At 35.9% G+C, this 15,666-nt stretch overlaps 1 protein-coding gene across 5 annotated transcripts; it reads right to left on the reverse strand.

Moving 5' to 3' along the window:
• Nucleotides 1–7,963: 7,963 nt before the first annotated feature.
• Nucleotides 7,964–14,943, reverse strand: LOC115711551 (polyadenylation and cleavage factor homolog 4). 5 transcript variants are annotated; one of them, XR_004010544.2, is made up of 9 exons: nt 14,068–14,943; nt 12,788–12,889; nt 12,198–12,458; nt 11,440–11,565; nt 10,896–11,357; nt 8,823–10,712; nt 8,657–8,733; nt 8,449–8,498; nt 7,964–8,341 (listed from the first exon to the last, which is right to left on the reverse strand). XR_004010544.2 is itself a non-coding variant. In XM_030639902.2 (7 exons), exons 1-7 carry the CDS (start codon nt 14,449–14,451, stop codon nt 8,719–8,721), a joined length of 3,240 nt encoding a protein of 1,079 aa, XP_030495762.2. In that variant the 5' UTR covers nt 14,452–14,943; the 3' UTR covers nt 7,964–8,718. The 5 variants fall into 5 exon arrangements, 1 of the variants encoding a protein (XP_030495762.2); XR_009686770.1 differs by lacking the exon at nt 8,449–8,498; XR_004010542.2 differs by having other exon boundaries at nt 7,964–8,498.
• Nucleotides 14,944–15,666: the final 723 nt, after the last annotated feature.

Below are 15,666 nucleotides of genomic sequence, written 5' to 3' on the forward strand. Positions count from 1 at the left end.
AAGGAAATCATCATTTCACTTCTATGTCCTGATAGAAGCTATAGATTCCATATCTATGACTAGCGCTCCCACTCAATTGCACTACCATGTTCCCAAAATGTACGTATCACCTTCACCAAAAAGTAGGCTTAACTAACAAATCAAAGAACATGTATAATACTCTTGAGATCGAACCTAACCATGTTAGGATTAAGATCATTTGATCTAGGATCAACTAGGTGATATTGAATTGAATAGATATTGCGGTGAATTTATCATATATCTAATCAAAGTTCAATATTGGTCCCTTCCAATGCATACTACATGCATCCAACCCAAGCTTTACTTTAACCAATGCCCTGGAAAGGACATAGCACTTATCCAAGGTGTAAGTAAACTATGTTGTAGATTATCATATCAGTTAAACTCAGTGTACTGATAAATCTTGGAATATCTATTTAATCACATAATCTTGATTACTTTCCACTGTGGTGACGACACAATAAACAAGAATATAAATGTGATAAGGGTTTGGATGAATTTATAAATCAAATAAACATATAAATGATAACATGAACCAAATGACACATTAAACAAGTGATGAAAATACTTCTGTCTCTTTATTGATATTCAAATGATAGAGATTACATTGAAATAGAGCTTTATTTAGGACTATGAAGACATATTTTGGGCCAGGTGTTAGCATGATTTTGAAAATCGTCATTTCCTTACACATTTTCCTCTCATGAACATTTTGGGCACGATTATTGAGTGGTCGAAAGGAAAGTGAATAGACTTGCCATAAATGTTGAGATTTTTCATCGCTATCACATTCCCTGTTACCTTATTTATTCTTTGTGGAAACAGTAATTTTTCGTTTACCCTTAGGAATATTTCCATTTCTTTGAAGCTTGAAGAACTAAAACAAGAATGTCACATCTCGGATGATATGGAACTCTCCCTTCTTACTTAGGAGGAAGAGCTAAATTGGAGGGTCACAAATCGATATGCCCAATACTTAGCTCTTGTTGTATTGAAGTTTTGGATTTTCCAACCCCCAATAGTGATTATTGTCACATGGATTGGTATGGTGCACATTTTCCATCTTACTCCCAGTTCCGTGTATGTCATTGTTGGAACTTTCATTATGGGAGCTTTGAAAGGACTGTCAATATCTTTCAGGGATATATTCTCGTACATTAGGAAGATTGCAAACAATCTGAGTGCTAATCGTTCTTAGCACTCGTTTTATGACAGATGCATAGTCGAAGGCTTTGACCCAACACAAAAGTAATGGTGGACTCATCACTTCTTCAAGGTGAAGGGGAACTGGTACTCTAGCTGCCTTCCCAACGATTTTTTTCATTTTTTCTTTTTTTTTTTTTGTGCCAGCAAACTTAAACTTTTTCCCCAAGTAAGCAGTTTTTGAATTTTCTTGTAGTGTTTGTTGAACTCATAGTAATACTCATTCTTTGTTTGTGTCACACATTATTTGGGTTAAGGTCAAGTAGTTTGATGGGCGCCTTCAACATCACATAGATGGTGGCCTTGTTTCCAAAAATAAAGGATTCTTGGCTATGTGATAGTGCATTCATATGAGGCGTTAGGCATATGGTTGTGGAAGTTTTTTTCTTCTTCTGACTTTTAATCATTTCAAAGTTTCTTTATAGTAAGTTTGTCACTATAACAAGGGTTTTGTTATGGGTTGTAAAGTGGTGACTATTTGGAAATCAATACATAAGGATGTGAGAACTAAACTCTTGTTTAAAGATCATACCTTGTTAAATGGCTCGATTAAGCCTGGAAAAGGTAACTAAAAGGACACCCGAGTTCAATAATTTAATCCCTTTTGAGGAAGAACATCAAGATAATGATTACTATAATTCTCAAAATGGTTAATTCAAAGCATTATCGTTAGTCAATACTATGTGAGAGATCAGTGGGAGCAATGATATGTTTATATTGTTACTTGATATAATACATTGCTCATATTTTATGATAGTGATCTATTCTGGAGACAGTTGAACTGTTATTTGATAATCTCTGGAAGATGAAGAATCCTTGATGAACTTTATATGGTCTAATTATTTTAGATTCTTCATGAAGAGATCAACAGTAAACTAAATTGTCTCATAGTTTGCATTGACTAACTAGTGTTGTGATTAATGCTTTGATTTCATTGAGAATTTTTAAATAGTCTAAAGTGTGATTTGTTATGAAAGGCCTAAAGTCCATGTATATTAGTAATAACGAGAGATTAGCATTGAAATTGTCCCATGCATATATATACTTATTAGAGGCAGCCTAGGGTTCGCTCAAGTACATGCATTCCTATTGGGATATCTGTTGCAGGCATGTTGGATTGGTACTTGAGCTATCATCCTTATGGTACCAAGGATTTGTTGACAATCGACAAACCAATATTGTGACATATAAAAGTTGGTTTTACTGATATTCGATTGGATAGGCTGCATGGATGATAAAATCCACTTATAAGCATTTATGATTCTAGTAGGAGGTATATTGTGATTAAGTGTCATATGAACACCTACAACTTCCTCTTTATATAAAGAAAGTATAATGGTATGGAAAGTTATGTGTGACTAGGTGTTGTATGGACATTTACAGCATCCTCATTTGTAAAGGTAGAATGTGTAGCGTGTTACGAGGACATTGATTGTACATTGCAATTGTGATATTTTGTTTCAGTGTTAAGAGTAGTTGACTCTATTGTGAACTTACTGAACTTATGTGATAAATATTGCAATCATATCTTTCTCGCGGAACTTGAGAAGTATAATTGCTACATTAATATGGTGATGACGTTCCATATACAGAGAGAAAGTTGTGGGGTCCTCTATTGGTATCATAACACGCACTTACAGACAACATGTCAACGACTACACTGACATGGCTTACCTAAACGTGCCTTCTAAGAAGTCATTTCTTGTTTGGATTGTTGGAGCCAAAGTTGTGTTTGGTCAGTGGGAGTCATTATTTTCATGTACGATAGACATGTTAAGGATTATTATTTGTTGTTGAATACATGCATATTCTAGATAACTTTTATGATATGTTGTGTCTGCACACTTATGGTGCAAGCCAGTGACTTAATCTTAGTGCCATGTTCGAGTGGATCCAGATCAGTAGTTATCATCATGCTTTAAAAATCTCAGATGTCTCATTATGTATTATATTTGTATCTTGTCGATACAATATGATGCATAACTAGTTTTGTAGACATTTGTGGTTCTTGAGATTTCTGTCTGTTGGTACTATTGTATAGTGAGAGCACATATATGTGTAATTATGTAGTCCAAGTGGGAGAATGTTAGAATATTTTATGTGGACTGACATAATTAAGTGTCGCTCACTCAGTGTCGTATTAGCATATAATGATAGCTATATATAATCGGTAATGCATGGTATTACCATCGGGCCATAATGGGATAGACATAACATACTAACACGCTCGGGGCCCATGGACACACTCTAAAACATCTTTGGTCAGCCCATTGGGCCAAGACAATTAATCTCTCAAATTGGGCATGTAGGCCCAAATGGCCCATAATTTCTTATAAAATGGGTTTGCTCTTGATTGGTGAAGAGTGAGTGAGGTGAAATGGGTGTGGCTAGTGTACTGAGAGAAGGTAAGAGTAGTGTTCATCAAACCCTTGAACACTTTGTTTTTCTTTGATGTGAAGATTAAAGAAATGGGAAGAGCACAAGTGAACATAAAAATTTATGGCCATTACTACAAGGTAAGAGTGTTTTTCTTATATAACTTTGATGCCTTAAATAAGATGATATTGTATTGTTTTACATTGAGCATAATTGTTAATGTTAATCATTCCTATTGTTTGACGCTCATTATTTTTAACAAAACTAAAACAAGAATGTCACATCCCTGATGATATGGAGCTCTCCATTCTTACTCAGGAGGAAGAGCTAAATTGGAGGGTCACAAATCGATATGCCCAATACTTAGCTCTTGTTGTATTGAAGTTTTGGATTTTCCAACCCACAATAGTGATTATTGTCACATGGATTGGTATGGTGCACATTTTCCATCTTACTCCCAGTTCCGTGTATGTCATTGTTGGAACTTCCATTATGGGAGCTTTGAAAGGGATGTCAATATCTTTCAGGGATATATTCTCGTACATTAGGAAGATTGCAAACAATCTGAGTGCTAATCGTTCTTAGCACTCGTTTTATGACAGATGCATAGTCGAAGGCTTTGACCCAACACAAAAGTAATGGTGGACTCATCACTTCTTCAAGGTGAAGGGGAACTGGTACTCTAGCTGCCTTCCCAACGATTTTTTTCTTTTTTTCCTTTTTTTTTTTTTGTGCCAGCAAACTTAAACTTTTTCCCCAAGTAAGCAGTTTTTGAATTTTCTTGTAGTGTTTGTTGAACTCATAGTAATACTCATTCTTTGTTTGTGTCACACATTATTTGGGTTAAGGTCAAGTAGTTTGATGGGCGCCTTCAACATCACATAGATGGTGGCCTTGTTTCCAAAAATAAAGGATTCTTGGCTATGTGATAGTGCATTCATATGAGGCGTTAGGCATATGGTTGTGGAAGTTTTTTTCTTCTTCTGACTTTTAATCATTTCAAAGTTTCTTTATAGTAAGTTTGTCACTATAACAAGGGTTTTGTTATGGGTTGTAAAGTGGTGACTATTTGGAAATCAATACATAAGGATGTGAGAACTAAACTCTTGTTTAAAGATCATACCTTGTTAAATGGCTCGATTAAGCCTGGAAAAGGTAACTAAAAGGACACCCGAGTTCAATAATTTAATCCCTTTTGAGGAAGAACATCAAGATAATGATTACTATAATTCTCAAAATGGTTAATTCAAAGCATTATCGTTAGTCAATACTATGTGAGAGATCAGTGGGAGCAATGATATGTTTATATCGTTACTTGATATAATACATTGCTCATATTTTATGATAGTGATCTATTCTGGAGACAGTTGAACTGTTATTTGATAATCTCTGGAAGATGAAGAATCCTTGATTAACTTTATATGGTCTAATTATTTTAGATTCTTCATGAAGAGATCAACAGTAAACTAAATTGTCTCATAGTTTGCATTGACTAACTAGTGTTGTGATTAATGCTTTGATTTCATTGAGAATTTTTAAATAGTCTAAAGTGTGATTTGTTATGAAAGGCCTAAAGTCCATGTATATTAGTAATAACGAGAGATTAGCATTGAAATTGTCCCATGCATATATATACTTATTAGAGGCAGCCTAGGGTTCGCTCAAGTACATGCATTCCTATTGGGATATCTGTTGCAGGCATGTTGGATTGGTACTTGAGCTATCATCCTTATGGTACCAAGGATTTGTTGACAATCGACAAACCAATATTGTGACATATAAAAGTTGGTTTTACTGATATTCGATTGGATAGGCTGCATGGATGATAAAATCCACTTATAAGCATTTATGATTCTAGTAGGAGGTATATTGTGATTAAGTGTCATATGAACACCTACAACTTCCTCTTTATATAAAGAAAGTATAATGGTATGGAAAGTTATGTGTGACTAGGTGTTGTATGGACATTTACAGCATCCTCATTTGTAAAGGTAGAATGTGTAGCGTGTTACGAGGACATTGATTGTACATTGCAATTGTGATATTTTGTTTCAGTGTTAAGAGTAGTTGACTCTATTGTGAACTTACTGAACTTATGTGATAAATATTGCAATCATATCTTTCTCGCGGAACTTGAGAAGTATAATTGCTACATTAATATGGTGATGACGTTCCATATACAGAGAGAAAGTTGTGGGGTCCTCTATTGGTATCATAACACGCACTTACAGACAACATGTCAACGACTACACTGACATGGCTTACCTAAACGTGCCTTCTAAGAAGTCATTTCTTGTTTGGATTGTTGGAGCCAAAGTTGTGTTTGGTCAGTGGGAGTCATTATTTTCATGTACGATAGACATGTTAAGGATTATTATTTGTTGTTGAATACATGCATATTCTAGATAACTCTTATGATATGTTGTGTCTGCACACTTATGGTGCAAGCCAGTGACTTAATCTTAGTGCCATGTTCGAGTGGATCCAGATCAGTAGTTATCATCATGCTTTAAAAATCTCAGATGTCTCATTATGTATTATATTTGTATCTTGTCGATACAATATGATGCATAACTAGTTTTGTAGACATTTGTGGTTCTTGAGATTTCTGTCTGTTGGTACTATTGTATAGTGAGAGCACATATATGTGTAATTATGTAGTCCAAGTGGGAGAATGTTAGAATATTTTATGTGGACTGACATAATTAAGTGTCGCTCACTCAGTGTCGTATTAGCATATAATGATAGCTATATATAATCGGTAATGCATGGTATTACCATCGGGCCATAATGGGATAGACATAACATACTAACACGCTCGGGGCCCATGGACACACTCTAAAACATCTTTGGTCAGCCCATTGGGCCAAGACAATTAATCTCTCAAATTGGGCATGTAGGCCCAAATGGCCCATAATTTCTTATAAAATGGGTTTGCTCTTGATTGGTGAAGAGTGAGTGAGGTGAAATGGGTGTGGCTAGTGTATTGAGAGAAGGTAAGAGTAGTGTTCATCAAACCCTTGAACACTTTGTTTTTCTTTGATGTGAAGATTAAAGAAATGGGAAGAGCACAAGTGAACATAAAAATTTATGGCCATTACTACAAGGTAAGAGTGTTTTTCTTATATAACTTTGATGCCTTAAATAAGATGATATTGTATTGTTTTACATTGAGCATAATTGTTAATGTTAATCATTCCTATTGTTTGATGCTCATTATTTTTAACAAAACTAAAACAAGAATGTCACATCCCTGATGATATGGAGCTCTCCATTCTTACTCAGGAGGAAGAGCTAAATTGGAGGGTCACAAATCGATATGCCCAATACTTAGCTCTTGTTGTATTGAAGTTTTGGATTTTCCAACCCACAATAGTGATTATTGTCACATGGATTGGTATGGTGCACATTTTCCATCTTACTCCCAGTTCCGTGTATGTCATTGTTGGAACTTCCATTATGGGAGCTTTGAAAGGGATGTCAATATCTTTCAGGGATATATTCTCGTACATTAGGAAGACTGCAAACAATCTGAGTGTTAATCGTTCTTAGCACTTGTTTTATGACAGATGCATAGTCGAAGGCTTTGACCCAACACAAAAGTAATGGTGGACTCATCACTTCTTCAAGGTGAAGGGGAATTGGTACTCTAGCTGCCTTCCCAAGGATTTTTTTTCTTTTTCTTTTTTTTTTTTTTTTTGTGCCAACAAACTTAAACTTTTTCCCCAAGTAAGCAGTTTTTGAATTTTCTTGTAGTGTTTGTTGAACTCATAGTAATACTCATTCTTTGTTTGTGTCACACATTATTTGGGTTAAGGTCAAGTAGTTTGATGGGCGCCTTCAACATCACATAGATGGTGGCCTTGTTTCCAAAAATAAAGGATTCTTGGCTATGTGATAGTGCATTCATATGAGGCGTTAGGCATATGGTTGTGGAAGTTTTTTTCTTCTTCTGACTTTTACTAATTTAAAAGTTTCTTTATAGTAATTAATGTGCATTTTACTTTGATAGTTAATTTATAGTACTTTTTTTTTTAAAAGATTTATAGTACTTTCAAAAGTAATATATATGGATGGTCAAAAAAACGTTCCTTTAGTATAAGGACAAAAGAGTGTGTACCATAGAAATTTTCTATAAACAACTAAAAGAAACTCGAAATTATTATTACAACAATTATTAATTAATGCCTTACAAAAGAAAATTACTAATTGATGTAAAAAGAAAATCTCAGTATATTACAATGCTGATTCTGATTGACACAACATAATAGAACAATATGATAAGTTAATTTTGTAGTAAATGATTGTGAATCCTTTGTCATGTTAAATAACAATAATAAACCAATAAAAGTCTCTCTCTCACTGAGTTTAACAAGACATACCATTCTTATTATAGTTCAGAACATAAGAACATACAAAAGAGTAAATAATTGCTAGTAAAGAGAATATCAATTCTACTAAAAAAAAACATATTTCATCACTGTCCCAATCATATATTTCTCAACATCCCAAAAACCTTGCAGCAAGAAAGCCATTACTCAAGAAGCTCGACTAACAGAGGTAAATGTAATGTGATTAAACCAAGCCAAAAATGAAATATAAGTATAAAGAAGATAAATCTAGTGGTTGTTTTAGTGATACAGAGGCAATTGTCAGGGACTGCATCGCCGAGACAACATGTTCACAAACCAATTTTCCTTGTTTTTGCTTGCATCAGATGCCTGGTTGGTAGGTATGGTATCTATCATGTGTAGTAGTAGTTTCAAAAGTGTAAGAAATGGCAAACAGAAAAGAGAAAATGAAAGACAGGAACAACAACATATCAACCACGTTAGAGAATAGAGAGACCTTCAATATACCAATCATCTTCCTTCATTGTGTAACTTTTCCTTCTCAAACTATGGATTAAAACAAAGGGGCAAAAAAAAAAAGAACCAAAAAAAAGAAAAGGTAGTGAGAGCATGACAATAAACAAAGAGCTCTCACCGTCATTCTGATCTGAGGCACAAAAAATTAGCATCTAATGACCATGCAGATTTAAACTACAGAATTGAACCTGGATTCATTCACCCGATTCTGTCAGACTAGCAAAACAAAGGTTCTCTCCATCTCAGAGCACTATACATCCTGTTCCTGTTGAAAACAAACGTAAAACCAACATTTCTTTAGAGGTAGAAAATCATTGGTTCTTCGAATTAGTTGCAAGAGTAAGAGCACATTACCATTTTGATATTGCTGACCAGTCCCAAATCAGGGAGTGAACTCTCTGATACACAATTTTTGTGTACAATGGGGCCCTTGCTCACATTCTTGTCGTTACTTGCTAACTCACCAGTCCCAGAAGGAATGATCATGTGCAATGCACCCTTGAACATCCATTCATCCGTTTCTTCACAATAGAAATCTTCAAAAATCTCACCACATAGAACACATACACATTGACTCTCATCTGCAGGAACCATTGGCTCGTCCTTATCAATCGTCATAACAGGCTTGTCTACTGACTTCGCAAGCTCAAATCCCGATGGACATCCTACTCCAGCAACCCAGTCCCTTGAATTAAAATACCAATTTCTTGATGCCTTGGTGGAATCATTAGCTTTTTTCAAATCGTGCCACTCCAAGTGTCTCTTCAATTGATCTGGGTGTTTGAGTTTTAGACTGCATACAGCACACTGGTGTTCAAAGCCATCAAGGAGTTCACTGACAACAGATGAATGAAATTCCCGGATCTTGTCTTGCTTGAAGTCAAAGCCTAGAAGATTCTTAATCTCCAAGTTGGTTGATTGGGGTTTCTCCGGTTTTGTGGACTGAGGATTGACAACACTGGAATCAGGTTTTGAGAGAGATGAGCCATCGTTCTTGATTGAAAAAACAGGGGAAGCTGAAACTGAGGACAATGGGACAGAGCCTGTGCTAGTAACAGTCCTGCTCTTCTTTTGTGTTTGAGGAGGAACTTCAGGTGGAATCACAGCAGGCAATTCTGTCTTTGATGCAGATATCAAACCCTTTGCAACTAACGAGCTAAGGAGGTTAGATATTGGATCAGAGGCTTTCTTTGCAACATTCGAAACATTTTCTGATGCACCACCTGCAGGAGACGAAGATAGTGGTCGAGCAGGTTGATTTGACGGCTGCTCTACCTTCTTTTTAGGTATCTTAGAGGATGCTGACAAGCCATCATAGGAGGAATGACCTGATGAAGATGTCGATGTAGCCCTAAACCCTGAGTTCATGACCTGAGTAGGAGTACGTCCACTGGGAAGTGGAGGCTGACTTGACTGTGATGGCAACTGCCCTGAGTCTGGAAAGTTCAGGTTAGGTAGACTACTATTGGTAATTGAACTCTTAGAAAGAATTCCAGATTTCATAACAGCAGCCAGTAGACTAGCTGTGCTTGAGTCTCCTAAAGTTTCTACAGTAAGAGGAGAGCGCTCTGATGCAGACCTACTGTTTGTTGACAGAATCCCTGAAACAGAAACCTGAGGTAGAGAAGTTTTCTGAATTAGACCTAAAGGATCAGACTCTGTAGAATCTTCTGCTTGCTGTGAAAAGGAAGCATGCCTCAGCGGAAAAGTGGGAACTGAAGGAGAAGAAGCTTGTACATCATGGGGCAGTGATTTTGCCATTTTTCCCTGTCGAACATGGGAGGATGAGATGGGCAATGAATCCTGAGTATGTATGTTAGGCACCCCCAGATTCAATTGCCCTGAAAATACTTTAGAATCAGGATGACTAAGAGAATGTGCCTTCACACGTTCATGATCTGTTGAATTTTGCGATGAAAGAAGAGGATGGCGTGCAGTTAATGTAGGTGAGGGTGGCCGCTGTCTCAATGATGACTGCCCAGACTTTAAAGATTGAAACCGTTGTTGTGTAAGTGCCCCAGAAGACCCTAAAACAGCATTTGTTGTGAAGCCAATGCTTGAACTCACAGGACGGGGCAACCCATCAGTCAACTGGGGTTCCTGCAACAACCACGGAGATGATATCCGATGCCCAAGACCAGGTAGATCTTTGTGTTCAACAGAAAGTGAATCAATAGAAGCCTCTTTATCACCCCTTGGTGTATAATCATGTAAACTTTGTGGTTTAACGTGATCTTCAAACCCCTGCACATGCGAGGTCAACATTACTAGAAGCAAATTCATGAAAAAAAATGTGCGCACTTAGGATAATTTGGATAGTAAAAAAACAATTTTTTGAAAATAGAGTTAATCCCATAAAGAACATTAATAAAATTCTCAGTAAGGTATCTAGAATCTCATGTCAGGGCATAATCAAAGAAAACTTACAGATTTGTCTGAATCATCAGAAGCTGAACGATCTTTTCTCAATTTACTAGATATGACCGATGCACCGTGGTCTGACGATCTAGAGTTCATACCATCCCACATGAATTCTTCTTCCTCAGAATTTTTCCAGCTGCTGCTAGACACCCCACCACTGCTTCTACTTGTAACGTTTTGTGCTGACTGAAGACTAGTGTTGACAACATTTGTAGATTTAGGAGCTGGATAATTTGGAAATCCATGCTTAATACTGAAACTATTTCTTTGACCAGATACTGATTCAGCAAAGTTGCCACCATCTCCATGCCAAAGTTTATCATGTTCTGACTCAGAAACTCTTACACCACCTCTTCCAATCCCGAAGCCTGAATTCCTTGGAAAATCAGAGCTGTAGTCATAGTCTGCATACTCTCCAGCAGTGCTCTTCTCATGAATACCCTCACTGGATGTACCTCTTTGTGAACGCTGCATATTTTGCAAGTTTACATCAAATCTCAATAGCACCAACTAAATAAATAAACTGGATCAAATGCTTCACATGACATACGTTCAATTTAGAAGACGGATCAGCCCATGCTCGTCCAGTATTGATATCTGTTGCTCTGTCCATGTTCTCTACATCCTCAACTGAGTTTGCAATAGACCCAGATACATCAGTAGCCAGTCCTTTTGCCTTCATTAAACAAAAAAACAAACTGAAAATCTCCTTCAAAATTAACTCCATTATTAGTTTATACATATATATACATTTTATGTTATTGCTCGCTCCTATATCCCATCATTCTCAATAATCAATTTGATTGTCGGTGGATAAGCACAATATTGATTATGCAAGGTCCTAAATAAGCATCCAATGAGCCACAAAACTGCTATCTTTTCCTTATTAGCAAGATTATAAAGGTCATATTTCTGAAAATTTATATGTTGTATGTCTCTTAAATGATTGTTTATCTTATTACAGAATCAACATACATACAAGGTAGTAATAAGAAAATTAGCAGATCATCAAAACTAAAATTTCTATTTGCAAGAAAACAGGAAGTTTATTTTTGATAAGTTGTAAGTTGCACTCATACTAAAACTAAAAGTTATGAGGTCTGAAAAGCACATCATATTGGGCTGTTCTAAGCATTCATATTATTCACAGCATGCTAATAAGATATAGTAACTTCACAACGACACCAGTAAATTAAAAAGTGATGGAAAATATGATAATGCAACAAAGAGATACACATTAGATAGAAGTATAGAACCTCAATATCATAATTCCATGAGTAAAACACCAATGACATCAAAACTACTTACCCTATTAAGCTGCTGAAGACGCTGCCCTTCCAAGTATTTGGGATTGACATGAATACTATTATGCAGTGGACGATTTGATTGTGAATCAGGCCTAGATGTTGTATTAGCTGTAGACGAACCATTTGCTGCAGGAACAAAACCAAGTTCTTTCTCAATCATCTGAAGTGTGTGAGAAGGGAAAACTCCTTTCCATGTTCCAAAAAGATGTCGCATGCTCGTATGTACAGGAGGATCAACCTGCCTGTATGCCTTGATGAATACCTAGAAACGCGTTGAAAAGGGGAAAATGAAAACTAGAGTGATTACAGTAAAAGTGGAGCTATAGCAGCAGCAGATGGGTTAGCCAGAAATACATAAGAGGGAAGGTTGTTTATTTGGTAGGGAAGGAATTAATGGATGAGTAATAAACACAAAACAAAGCTGTGCATACCTATTCTTAATCACAATTAGTAAAATTATGACTTACATTGATCAGTGTCAATAAGAAATTTGTTTTCATATTATTTATTCAGAATTATTTATTTATATAATGAATAACTAACTTAAATGCTATGAAAAATCAAATAGTACAAGCAGAGAAGAAAACTAACCTCAGGTAATCTCGCAGCAAAGTTTTTTATGTAGTCCCTCCCAATATTCTTTACGATACTGTCTAAAAGATAAAGCGATGGTAGCTTTTGATCACTCGGGACCTGCACATTACTTCTCCAAATTAGATATGTGTATATATACCAACCTTTCTTAACAAATAAGCAAATGGGCTTACACCAGAACCAAGAGAAAACAGAAAAGGGAAGATCTTTAGCAAATTGTTTTGCAGATAAAGCTTTTGGGAGTGACCTTCATTCTTGTTACTTAAGAATGCACTAACAAAAATTTAAGGTGCTAAAAGACTAAAGCCAAACATGTACAGAAAAAAATGATGAAGTGCTACATGAAAAAAAGAAGCATTGCCACTCGATTGCCGTGGCATTAAGATAATAGATGTAACATGTCGTAATCTTCTATATTGACAGCACACAAGCAAATACCCATCAGCCCAGCAGTTTAGTTGCATTTGCAGAGCCAACATAAAGGTTTTTGGAAAGAAAATGTTACACCATCTGAGGTCAGACAAGCTGTAGAGCTCAGACATGCATGTTGGTCTCTTGAGGTAATAGAATATTAAAGTCTAACAGCATTTTATCGAAATCCAAAGCCTACTATATAACAAAGTCAGGTCTTGCCCATGACAGCAATAGTTCTACCTCCTGGTAAAGTTTGATCTTTTATTATCACAATGGGATTCAAAGCCAAATAGTAGATTTTTCAGCTCTAGACGTGCTACAACCCAAGTTCTATGATCCCATACAAGAAGAAAATCACCTTCAAGCAGAGAGAAAAGAAAACAGCTCTAGAATTGCTGAAAAACTTCTTGCAAACTATTTGCAGGACAAATATGAGTACAATGGACTCACATGGTTATGAGATGGAACCGGTTATGCAACTATTTAATATATACCCTGAAAAAACCAATTAAATTAGCATTGCTTCGTCGTCATCTCTCAATCAATTCAATTGCAATTAACAAAGATTTGGTTTCTTGCTTGCACCAAGACTGTAAAAACTTCCGGTCAGAGTAAGTTGATTCAGAAACCAAAACAAGCACTTCACATCCAAGATAGATTCCATTAATTTGAGCTTAAACATGTACAAGACTACTACTTTTGTTGACTATATTTATGGGGGCATAAGACACGCATCATAAATAAAAACTACCCTTTTCACACTACCACTACTTTTTCTTTGGTTTCCTTCATTTCCATATCTATTGTACAATCAAAGAAATCAACACAACAAAACACCAACAACAGTGGAGAGCTGGATTCACCTCGAGAATGTTGTGGCATACAGTCCCAGCAATTGCCTTGGCAGCATGGAGATTCTCTCCCGCGATTATAGTCAGATTGGTAATTATGGGCTTTGAATTGAAAGTCAGCTCTGCAATCGCAGTCTTGTACTGGCTCACAAGCTCCTGATGTTGTTGTTGCTGCTGCTGATGCTGCGACAAAGGCTGCGGCTGATACCCTCCGCCGCCGCCGCTGCTGCTGCGACTTGAAACCAAAGGGTTGTTCCCAGTTGGTCTTTGCGGAAAAGACCGGGTGTTTGGATTCGAACTGAGACCTCCTCGCTCTGGTTCTTCATTCAATCGGGGTTTCTTAAGGCCTGGCTCTCTTGATCTATCGAAAGGTCTTCGAGAGCTTTCCATTTCCATTACCGTGTATTACAAATCAAGATACCATGAAACTCTAAACTAAATCTAAATCTTCCATTACAGAATAGCTCGAAGAAAGGGAAGAACAATAAAAAAAATGTCCAAATTCAATTTTGATAATACAAAAAAATAAAACTACAAAAACTTTATCCACAACAAGGGACTCTGAAATTAAACAGAATTAACAAATCTATATAAGAGAAAAGAAATTAAAAAAAAAAATCCCAATTCCTAAGCGAACAAGAACAAGAAGGATAAAACCCTAATCTAATCTAATTACAGAAAATAGAGAGAGACATGAAAAAGGGTGAGAAAGTTTAGGGCTTTAATAGTGAAGAGAAAAGAAAAAGGAGGAAGGAGATTTAGGAGGGAGAAGGAGAAATGTGGGCAATAGAGAGCTTTTAATAGTGAAGTTCGGCTTCCGTTTAAGACAAACCCAAAACTTTCATGACTCGAGATTCTCACAAATTTGAGAACATGCTTTTTTTTCTTTTTTTCTTCTTTTCTCTTTTTTTTTTTTCTTTTTTAATTTTTTAAGGGTAATGATATGGGGATGAGTTTTTTTTTTTTTTTTTGAAGGAAGGGGATGAGTTTAGAATGAGTTTGGTTGGTGTATGGAATGGTAACAGAATAAGTAATATGAATTGATTACATATGTACATTATTTTGATTTGTAATTGGAATAAATACTGTAATCAAAATTATTATGTTTGCTTTTGAATAGTAAGTAATGGAATAAAATATATTGTCAAAATTATTCCTACTTTAATTTGATAAATTAGTTATAGTTTTCTTTCAAAAAAAAAAATTAGTTATAGAAGAGTATTAAAGTCATTTCATTTTATATAATTATTTTTAATTAAAATGTAAAAGCAACCATGTAATTCTCATTACATCTATTTAGGTATGTAATATAGCAATTACACCATAAAAAGGTGTGTGTAGCTGTCCTCCTCTCTTCCATGGCGAAGAATAAGTGAACTATTCGAAAGCCAGTGTCTTGATTGAGTGATCATGATTCTGAAGCTGGTTCGAAAAAGGGGAAGGATTTATCTGGAGATATAAGATTGGTCTGGACTTGATTGCAAAAGCAATGATAGAGAAGGGAACGATTCAGGTTAGAGATTCGAATCTTAGTCTTGATTCTAAAATTCATCCACAAACGGTAACAACTCTGATATAGATCAGGTTTAGTTTCATGAATCTGCTAAAAAT

The sequence above is a fragment of the Cannabis sativa genome, chromosome 3, assembly GCF_029168945.1.
Source record: "Cannabis sativa cultivar Pink pepper isolate KNU-18-1 chromosome 3, ASM2916894v1, whole genome shotgun sequence".
Classification (NCBI taxonomy): Eukaryota; Viridiplantae; Streptophyta; class Magnoliopsida; order Rosales; family Cannabaceae; genus Cannabis; species Cannabis sativa.